Source organism: Panicum hallii, chromosome 4 (assembly GCF_002211085.1).
Source record: "Panicum hallii strain FIL2 chromosome 4, PHallii_v3.1, whole genome shotgun sequence".
Lineage (NCBI taxonomy): Eukaryota > Viridiplantae > Streptophyta > Magnoliopsida > Poales > Poaceae > Panicum > Panicum hallii.
Window position 1 is genome coordinate 41675214 of NC_038045.1, and position 11479 is coordinate 41686692.

Genomic DNA, 11479 nt, shown 5'->3' on the forward strand with positions numbered 1-11479 from the left:
ATAAATATTAACTTTAATGATGTGTGTGTGTATATATATATCACTGTTCGTCTATACGGCCGTTTAGCCCGCGTACACGCCAAGTAAATGCTACACAGTGGCTAGTCGTGTCCGTTTAATCAGCCGTTTACCCTGTTTAATGACCGTTTAATCCGTTTAAATAGTCGTTTAGTCCAAATAAATAGCTAAATGGCAGACGACCGATGTTAGCGTTTACCGTTTAGGCTAACACTATATATATATATATACTTGTATATCTATATGTGCACCTTCCATTGGATTTTGCTCGTACCCTGCATAGAGACTAGTAGAGTTATAGTGTATGACTCAAGCGATACAAAAAGGAGAAAATCAAACACTTCTTAGACCCATTGAACAGGTAAGTTTATTTTGCACAAAACACAACTATTTTGGGATCGATTAATCTTCGAACATTTACCTTTCCTTCTAATGCACAGGGTGTGGAGAGCTTTTGTGAAAAAGCAAAATGGTGATTTTAAGAACGAATTGGATGTTAAAATGGACTTCCCGGTATGCGGGTCCGCTACTCTTTGCATATCTCATTTACTATTCTGTATACGCATACAATTATAACTACTTTATTTTTATTTACTATTCTATATACGCATACAATTATAACCACTTTATTTTTTTAGCGTTCGAGTCAAAAGGTAGAAAATAATTGGTGTGGGTACTACGTATGTGATTACATGCACACTCTAATCAATTTTGGGAGGGCTACGACGGAGGATCTAAGAGTAGGTACAAACCATTCATAAATATGTTTCTAATTATACTATCACGAAGAATTGATATACCAAGCTTTATTTTTATAAAATGATAGATGATGCGAATCAAGGATGAAGTTCTCCATGTGGATAGGATCGTGGCCATATCAGAGCAGCTCATAGGATTCATTTTGATTGAGATCATAGATCCTAAATGTGAGTTCTACCACGATGGCCATCTGGTCCCTAGAGCATCCCTATCGACGTCATGAGGGGCTTAGAATTTGTAGTCGAGACAAAAACAATTGCTCGTTACAATAATTTCCGGTGCTTGTAATCATGACATTTGTAAATATTATTATGTCTACATAACTTAATTACATGATTGTCAATGATATTTAGTTATTTTCATACACTATTTTCACATAAACGCGACTAAAGGATGTATAGTAGCGTATAGCTTGGGTACGCATAGTAATTCTACAAGCATAAATAGTAATAAACAATTGAAATAAAACAGGCTTTGGAAAAAAGAGAGAAACCTTTGGTACGGGTTGGAAAGACCAACCGGTACCAAAGGGGCTGCCAGCTTGCGTTAGCGTGGCGGCCTGTTTGGTACCGGTTGGTTTGCCCAACTGGTACCAAAGGTGGCCTTAGGCACCGGATACAATACCCAGTGTCCTAGGCCAAGACTTTCAGTCTCGTTTTCTTAGTACCGGTTGAAGAACCGGGACCAAAGCCGGTTTTCGACCGGTACTAAGGGCATGTTTTCTAGTAGTGTCTCAAGAGGCGTGACCTCATCCCACCGCTGAAGTAATCAATGTGGGGATGAAAGAATCTCATTAGAGGTGGCTAAGGTAGGTCTCAGTGAAGAATTTTATTGTATAGTTATCAAGACTAAGAACTTGGTAACTGTGCTGGTTGGGTTTTATGGGGATAAAACTTCTCTCTCATCTCATGAATCTCTCCCTCGTCTCTTCTTATAATAATACTGCCAAGCTGATGTGGTATGTTATTCAATGCTCATGAAATTTTTGATGGAACCCCCAATGCTAGACAAACTACCACTAGTATTGGGCATAGGGTTCGTTTAGTACCGGTCAGGCTGACCGGTACCGCCTAGCCGGTACTAAATGGAGGACTGCATTCTATAGGTTGCAGCAACCGGTACTAAACGCGCCACCTAGAAAAATAAAAAAAAAATATTACGAACCGCACACGCGACTTTGTCACGCGTAAATGCGCATGCATGGCCTCAAGGATTCGAACCTCCGGTCTTGCATGTAGCTTCCTTACCACCCCACCAACGCATCACATGTGACTGGATGGGAGATGCTTTCCATTTGAAGTAATCCGTGGGCGGACCATTTAGTAACGGGCTAAGACACCAACCGGTACTAAATGCCATTTAGTACCGTGTGGTGTCATTGACCGGTACTAAATGGACGCGCTATTTTACTATCGGGCCAACACACAATCCGGTACTAAATAATGATATTTAGTACCGGTCGATGTCTTGGCCCGATACTAAAATGGCCTAGGGGCTTTCAAATTTGGACCCGGTACTAAAATGGCTCTGTAGCAGCTTTAGTACCGGAAACAAATTATTTCCGGTACTAACATGCACGACGAAAGTTCATTTTTCTTATAGTGTCCCATTGAGACTTGCATAACCATCAATATCCCGATATAATTTTTTTGTAAAAGTGTAAGAGCATCTCCAGCAATGGCCCTCAAATCAGAAGTAACGGCTCCCACTATTTTTTAGACTAGTTTTTTAACCTCAAGTCCAGCAGTGGCTTCTAAATCTCATCTTCTTTTTGTCAGTGGATAGAGGATTCCCCAGAGACCGTCCAGAAATAGAGGGCGGAGGAAGAGATTCAGAGACCTTCCCAAAATTGAGGCTTTAGTAGAGGATCTGCTAGAGTGTGATTTTTTTATTCCACCCTACAAATTCAAGATGGAGGCTTATTTAGAGAGGGTACGCTGTTTGTGTTGCCTCAGAGCGTTAGGTTGGATACTTGAATTCACCTGGGTACAATTCTATCCCGCATTATTCACTTGTGTCATTTGGTGTATGCCCACATATTTTCATGACTTTTGTTTGAAAGAGGATGACAGGCATATATTTCATTAGTTCTCAGAATGTATGTGCACTGAGCATAATCCTTCGACATTTAATATTATTTGGTCAATTTATGTCTATAATTTTATCTCACCACTGTACCAAACCTATCGAATATGTAGTAGTACTATTTTGTGGATGCCCGTAAGTCCATGCTTCATCGTCGGGCACTCGAATGCTTCCAACGGTGGTTGTACCGGAAAGAGAACCATAGAATCTGCACAGATGAAAAGTCAAATAGATCCTTTGAAAACAAAAGGTCAAATAGATAACCAATCAGTTTGCCGGTCGAGATCCTAAGAATAATGAAAGATGTGGACATGGCAGCTTCTGGTTATGTGAAAAATTAATTCACAAAAAACAAAAGACGTGTCGTCATAATTGGTGAAAAAAATAAACATGTAGAAGATGCGCTTCCAGTATTTATTAACCTACTATTCTACTCCTTGCATTTCAAATTATACTTCACTTTGTCCTAAGTCAAACTGATGACCAGGTTATACAAAAAAAACATCACATCTAGAGCATCAGATTAGATTCATTGCATCCACCATAAAGTATGTGTTGAAACAGCCAGTATTATTATGGTTTATTAGTCGATATTATGTGGGCTACAAATATCCCCGGCCCCGAAAAAATCGTGGATGTATAAAAGTTTCTATGGTAGCAAAATATACTCAGAAAGTCTATTGTCAAGAGAAGATAAGATATATATGTATAAATTTGTTCTCTTTATAACATGTATAATAAAATCCTTCTCTTTATAACATGTATAATAAAATCCTTCTTTCGAGTATATACTAATATTTCGACATACCCACCCAGCAACTTTTCAGATCTGCAACCCATTAAAACTGCAAGTAATGTCTGCGAGACTAAACTCAGTAATTAGTCAATGTCGTGCTGACAAATGATTCAGACGTTGTTGAATCCCTTGCACCCAGGTGTCTTTGATGCCAGCCCAAGAAGACCGCCAACTCCTTCCGCATCGTGACTTGAATTTCCATGAATTTTGTTTGTTATGATGGAGATGCTCCAGCAGACTAGGTCGTATTTCTTGCAGGAATTGGGTTTCTTGGCAGACTATAAATTTACGCATTTGGTGATCTGCTAAACACAAATCGACTCCAGCCATGACCACTACCAGCATGAAGCTCATTTTGTCTGTCGTCCCCATCCTAGTTGTAGGGTTTATACCAGAATTAAGCACCGGTAATGACCACGGGCAATTCGTCTACGCTGGCTTCACCAACAGCAACCTCACCCTAGACGGCGCAGCTAGAATCACGTCGACCGGCGTAATCGAGCTGACAAATGATACAGCCCGGATCAAGGGCCATGCAGTTTACCCGTCTCCACTGCGCTTCCGCCTGTCCCCTGATGGCATGGTGCAATCCTTCTCTACCTCCTTTGTGTTTGGTATCCTCTCTTCATTTGGCGACATAAGGGGCCATGGCTTTGCCTTCTTCATTGGCCCAAGCAATGATTTCACTGAAGCTTTTCCACTCCAATTTTTGGGGCTCATCAACTCCACAAACAATGGCAGTTCGATCAACCAAATCTTTGCCATTGAGTTTGACACCATCCTAAATACCGAGTTTGGGGACATCGACAACAACCATGTTGGCATCGACATCAACAGCCTCAACTCTCTGAGATCCCACCCAGCTGGTTTCTACAATAACGGTAAGAACAGCACGTTCACAAACCTATCCCTCATTGGAAGTGGGCCAATCCAAACTTGGGTAGAGTATGATGGAAACACAACACAGATTAGTGTGACCTTAGCTCCTCTTGGCATGGAAAAACCTGTGAGGCCACTCCTCTCTTTAACCTTCAACCTCTCGACAGTTCTCAAAGAACAATCATACATTGGCTTCTCGTCTTCGACAGGCTTATCCACAGGGCATCACTGTGTGCTTGGATGGAGTTTTGGCATGAATAGTCCTGCTCCAACAATCGACTCCACCAAACTACCCAAATTACCTTATCTTGGCCCAAGACCTCCATCTAAACTCTTAGAGATCATTCTACCAATTGCGTCTGCAGTTTTGGTATTAGCTATTGGCACTATAGCTGTTATACTTGTGAGGAGACATCTTAGATATAAGGAGGTACACGAAGATTGGGAGGTTGAGTATGGTCCACACCGATTTGCTTACAAAGATTTATATTTTGCCACCAAAGGATTTAGTTCCAAGAATTTGATAGGGGTAGGTGGGTTTGGAAGGGTGTACAAGGGAGTTCTTTCCACATCAAAATCAGAGGTTGCAGTAAAGAGGGTATCGTACAACTCGAAGCAGGGAATAAAACAATTTGTTGCTGAAGTGGTAAGTATGGGGCATCTTCAACACAAGAATGTTGTGAAATTATTTGGGTATTGTAGGCGAAAAGGTGAACTCCTTCTAGTGTATGAGTATATGGAGAATGGAAGTCTTGACAAGTACTTGTACGGTGAGGAGAGGAGGTCCACCTTAGATTGGGGACAAAGGTTTAAAATTATCAAAGCAATTGCGTCAGGCTTGCTCTACCTCCATGAGGAATGGGACAAAGTGGTCATCCATCGCGATGTCAAGCCAAACAATGTGCTTCTTGACAAAGAGATGAATGGACGACTCGGAGATTTCGGCCTCGCTAAATTGTATGATCATGGCACCGACCCACAAACTACACATGTTGTTGGCACAATAGGATACCTAGCCCCAGAGCTAGTACACAGAGGCAAGGCAACTACTCTAACTGATGTGTTTGCCTTTGGTATTTTCATTCTTGAGGTTACCTGTGGAAGAAAGGCATTGACTGAAGACACCCACAACCACCAGGTCATGTTGATCGATTGGGTGATTCAGAACTGGAATAAAGATTCACTCCTTGATTCAGTGGATACCAAACTCCAAGGTAACTATGATATTGATGAGGCATTCCTTGCATTGAAGTTAGGGTTGCTGTGCTCTCATCCATTTCCAGATGCAAGACCGAAGATGCGGCAAGTTTTGCAGTATCTCGAGGGTGATGTGCCACTACCAGAGCTACTACCAGCACACTTCAGCTTTCATATGTTGGCCTTAATGAAGAATGAAGGACGTTTTGGCTCATCCATAGTGTCATTGTACCCATCACCAACGATGATGGACGTCGGTTCAATATCCTTCTCTCTTGATGGAAGATGACGAAGTAACCTTGCTGTCTTCACCGCTTGCTCTTCTCGCACACTAAAATCTGGGTCAAATACTCAAATATATAATGCGATGCCCTAAGGATGTATATACAACAAATATACATGGCGATAACTTCCATGAGTCACTTCTTTTGTAATAATGTTTCGCAGTAGAGGATTCTACTGTAGATACTATTGATCGATGCTCTGTCGATGTACAAGAAAATCAGATTGCTACCCCACGACATTTTTCTTTGTGATAGCTTTGTACATGAAGAAATTAGCACATACGGAGTACTACACACCTCGTCTTCTTGTTAGTGCTACATGCATGGGAAAGGTCATGGAAAGGTAATGCAAATAATGCATATTTAGGATTCGTCAAACCAGCAAATTAGCACCTACTAGCTACGTACCTCTGTTTTATTGTACAATGTGCAAATTGCCCCTTCTCTCCATCCCCAAGGCTCAGACCTGCTCTCGTCCATTTCTTCTCAAATAACCATGAACACAAGCTCTAGACAAGAAAAAATAACAGATTCTTCTCTACCAAATCCCTCGGAAAGCTTGGCTAGAACATTCAGATATAAGCTTGTCAATGCGCGAGCTATCAGCTGTAGCTAAAGAACTGATAATTGAAAAAGGGGGAAAGATGGAGCCAGAAGGAAAGGACGAACTAGCTCTTGTGCTGATGGTTTGGGGCAGAGTCATCACAGATCTAAGAACTCTAATCGGCCTTACACCCTTGGGATTCCTTGAGGTTTCTAGCTAAGGGGGTGGCCTGGTTGACTAATCAACTTATGCAATATGCATTCAGTTTGATCAACAGGGTTTTTTGAGGAAGCCAAACCATACAAATGGACTGATTGATAAGAGAACAAGGCCCAAGAGGCTTCCTCTTTTCACATTTGAAATAGAAACATAATATCTACATGAATGAATCAACTTACCAATGTTCTGTCAAAGAAAAAAATAAATTAAAACCATTACGTGGCTTATCCATTAAAATGTTTTCATACATTGGAATGAAACAGAATTATTTAGGATCACAAATTAATCACGCTCTGAAACAAGTTCTTCAGTAATCATCGTGTGTATGTCACACCACCAGAAGCATCATGGAAAACAAAAAACAACTAGTAGTTCCAGCAGTAATAGGATTTCCGAGAGGCCTTCAGGACCAGTCTGCTCAAAATACCTACCAAGGCTGATAAAATATGTTTTGCATTGGGGAAGGTACTGACTTCATGCACCAACTGGCAGCATGAAACTATCTAACACGGCAAATGAATTCATCTGCTGGTCCAATCATGTCACTGAACATTTTGTAGTCATTCAGACCAATGCGAGAGGAGCATTCCTTGACTTCACTCCTCCAGTCTATTATATTGTGTCTCTCCTGAGGTTCTTGCGCTCATACCATCCAAGAGGATTCTTGAGCTCAATATATACTTTGCTTTACATGCGACAATAATTTCCATGGCTTTGCTATCGCTCATCTGGACTTCTCATGGATTACTCTTGTCATCCAGTTATTCCTAATTGAATAACAATCCACACAAATTGATATGTTATTTCCTGTTACCAATCAAGAGAGAAATGCTGAAGCTGAAACCACCACAATTTTATTAACTACGAAGAAGTGTAGAACAATTCTTAGTCTAGGCAGTGATGGATGGACCCCTATTTCCACCTGGCAAAACAATTTTTCGAATCTGGACATAGAAAAGCAAAGACCTAATCAATGCAATCTTGCCAAGATCTCATTGATTTAACTAGGCCTCGACGACCATAGTTGATGCATCATTGGGCCATTTCAATGTTAAGTAACCAATTGAAGCTTTGGCATACAGATATTTAGGTTCACACATGTATGCATCTTCGATGAATTAATTCTATACTAGTTCGACTTTTAATTTCCTTGTGCTAGTTTTATGCAGGTTTCAGGATTAATTCTGCATTTCACTTGACCTAAGCATCTCAGGGCCTTATTTTTGAAACACAGATCATCAAAATTGAGGAATAGGAGTAAGAAAGGATTAGAGCGCCCCTTGCTTCTTTACTCCATCTAATATAAATTGAGAAGACACAGGATTACTTTGACTGGTCATTTGGATGAAGCAAAAACATGAATCAGTGATGAGAGAGATAGACACATAAAAATTCCAAAGATGTTGGATCATGCTAGAAACTCTTCCAAATTCCTATGGAACAACACATCTCAAAGGGATTTCATAGGAATTATATATAGATGTTTATTTCTTGGCTCAAGCAAAGGGTTCCATAGGAAAATTTCCCATTGGATTCAATTGACTTAAAATATTGAGAAGATAGCAATTTTTCTAGCTATAAATGTTTAGCATGGTACACCAATCGTAGTTGCAGAAGAATTGAATGGGGTGTAAATTGAATGTGTAGAGTTAGTATAAAAATCACCGTCATCTCTGACATTTCGCTTGACCAAAGCTTCTTAATCAGCAGAAAAAATGAGGGAGAAGAGATTTTATATGCCACACCAACCATAGCTGGCAGTGTTTATTTTATCTGCAGAAGTGTTGAATGGTATAGAATGCATTTGTTTTATTCAAACGACTGATTAGCACCTTTTCAACATAAGACTAATTCATGCTTATACTAACAGACAGAACATGCTGCCAATGACAACGTAATAACATTTGCTCAATTAAGATAATAACACCGCAGAACAGCAACTAACATGAAAGCTCCACAGGCGACTGACTATTGGTGGCTAAAAGCTGCCGTCTTGCTGCAAATAAATTACAGACCACAGAACAGTACACAAACACAATAAATACCTCCCACTGTCTATACTCTTCTGGACGCACCCATTCCTGCATCTTGTCGAGTTCACAGTCGCAGGCATGCCTGGCATGGTGCGTCTATCCTTCCTTTTAAAGATACTCTTCTCCCTGGCCTTAAGCGTTATATCCTCCACCACAGCCACTGTTGAGGACCAGTTCGTCTACTCCGGCTTCTCCAGGAGTAACCTCGACCTCGACGGAGCAGCCACTATTACACCAGACGGCGTCCTTGAGCTGACAAATCACACAGTTCACATTAAAGGCCATGCATTCTATCGAACTCCATGGCGATTCCGCAAGTCCCCTGGTGAGGTGGTGCAGTCTTTCTCAGTTACCTTTGTGTTCGGCATGGTCCCCATCTACTCTGATCAATGTACCGACGGAATGACTTTCCTGATCTCTCCGACCAAGGATTTCTCAGGTGCACAGACCTCCCAATACTTAGGTCTCCTCAACAAAACAAGTGATGGTAAAAGTAATCATATATTTGCAGTGGAGCTTGATAGTAGCCAAAATACAGAGTTCAATGACATCGATGACAACCATATCGGAATCAACATCAATAGTCTCACCTCAATTCAATCAAGACCAGCTGCCTTCTATGATGACAACAATGGTATGTTGAAAAACTTATCCATGGTTAGCCACAAAGAAATGCAAGTATGGGTGGACTATGATGGAGATACCACACAGATCAACGTGACGTTGGCTCCACTAAGATTACCTAAACCATCCAGACCACTACTGTCAGCTGCCTACAACCTATCCACAGTGCTGGAAGATCCATCCTACATCGGTTTCTCAGCATCAACTGGTCCAATCAATTCACTATATTGTGTAACCGGCTGGAGCTTGGGCATAAACCGTCCTGCTCCCTTGATTGATATTACCAAGTTGCCAAAGCTGCCTCATGTTGGCCCAAAACCTCGGTCCAAGTTGCTTGAGATTATCCTACCAATAGCCACAGCTATATTCATCTTCCTTGTTGGAACAACTGTAATTCTATTGGTGCGGAGGAGAATGAAGTATGCTGAGATAAATGAAGATTGGGAAGCTGAGTTTGGTCCACACCGATTTTCATACAAGGATTTGTTCAATGCTACAGATGGATTTAACAATAAGAATCTACTTGGCCTAGGAGGATTTGGGAAGGTGTATAGAGGTCTGCTCTCTGTCACGAAATCAGAGGTTGCTGTAAAGAGAGTGTCCCACGAGTCAAAGCAGGGAATAAAGGAGTTTGTTGCTGAGATTGTCAGTATTGGACGCCTCCGACATCGGAATCTTGTCCAGCTTCTAGGTTATTGCAGAAGAAAAGGAGAACTCTTATTGGTATATGAATATATGTCAAATGGAAGTCTTGATAAGTATTTACATTGTGAAGAGGACAAACCCACTCTGAATTGGACTCAAAGGTTTCAGATCATCAAAGGTGTAGCATCTGGCCTATTCTATCTCCATGAGAGGTGGGAGAAAGTCGTAATTCATCGAGATATCAAGGCAAGCAACGTGCTCCTTGACAGTGAGATGAATGGACGCCTAGGTGACTTTGGTCTTGCAAGATTGTATGATCATGGCACTGATCTGCAAACAACACATGTGGTTGGTACAATGGGGTATCTAGCCCCAGAACTGGCCCGCACTGGTAAGGCAACGACTCTGACAGATGTCTATGCATTTGGCATTTTCATTCTTGAAGTAACCTGCGGGCAAAGGCCTATCAATAGTCATGCAGATGATAGTTCACAGATCTTAGTTGATTGGGTTGTCGAGCATTGGCACAAAGGATCACTCACATACACACTTGACAGTAGGTTACAAGGCAACTACAACTCTCATGAGGTCAGCCTGGCTTTAAATCTTGGTTTGCTGTGTGCACATCCATTTTGCAATGTAAGGCCTAGTATGCGTCAAGTCATACAATACCTCAATGGTGAGATGCCACTCCCAGAGTTGACGCCAACAAACTTAAGTTTCAGCGTGTTGGGCCTGATGCAAAATGAAGGTTTTGACCAGTATTCATCATTGCCGTCCGCAGTTGGCAGTAGTTGCATGACGTCCAGCCTCTCAAGTGGAAGATGATAATAGATAGATGTCATACCCAGGGCCATATCATATTGTAGTTAGTAGGCCTGATTAACTTATGGTATGGAATCCACTGAAATTCTTATTCCTACTGTCATAATATTTAGCGCAGGGATTCTGAAAAAGAAAATAATCGGTCAAGTCTCTGTTTCTTCCGAGTTCATGGTTTTTTTTTAAATAAATATATGCTTCAATGCATGGGTTATGCTATCAGATCTTGTAAATGGTTCTAGAGTCTGTACATATCATTATGTCAACTGTTGTAAATAATCATAAAATGTCTGCACAAAGGATACTCTAATCTTGAAGACAGCAGTTGACACTTTGACTTTACGATGCTCCAGCCAAGGAATATTTGGCATGTACCACCAAATTGTGTGCTCAGTAGTCACTAGTCAAGTTCGAATCATGTAATTTTCTATATCTATATCTATATCTATATCTATTAGAAAGGATAAGCAGTTAAATTCTTGATGGACTGATTGTACTGGAGCAGCTAGATAGGATCTATAAAATTCAAAACACAGAAATGATTTAAAGGAAGCACTTGAATGCACCACAAAAA

The 11479-nt window shown here is 40.9% G+C and overlaps 1 protein-coding gene across 1 annotated transcript; it reads left to right on the top strand.

Moving 5' to 3' along the window:
- Positions 1-3986: 3986 nt before the first annotated feature.
- LOC112888377 (L-type lectin-domain containing receptor kinase IV.1-like) lies at positions 3987-11246 on the top strand. The gene is made up of 3 exons (XM_025954583.1): positions 3987-5962; positions 8357-8369; positions 8929-11246. Exons 1-3 carry the CDS (start codon positions 3987-3989, stop codon positions 10909-10911), a joined length of 3972 nt encoding a protein of 1323 aa, XP_025810368.1. The 3' UTR covers positions 10912-11246.
- Positions 11247-11479: the final 233 nt, after the last annotated feature.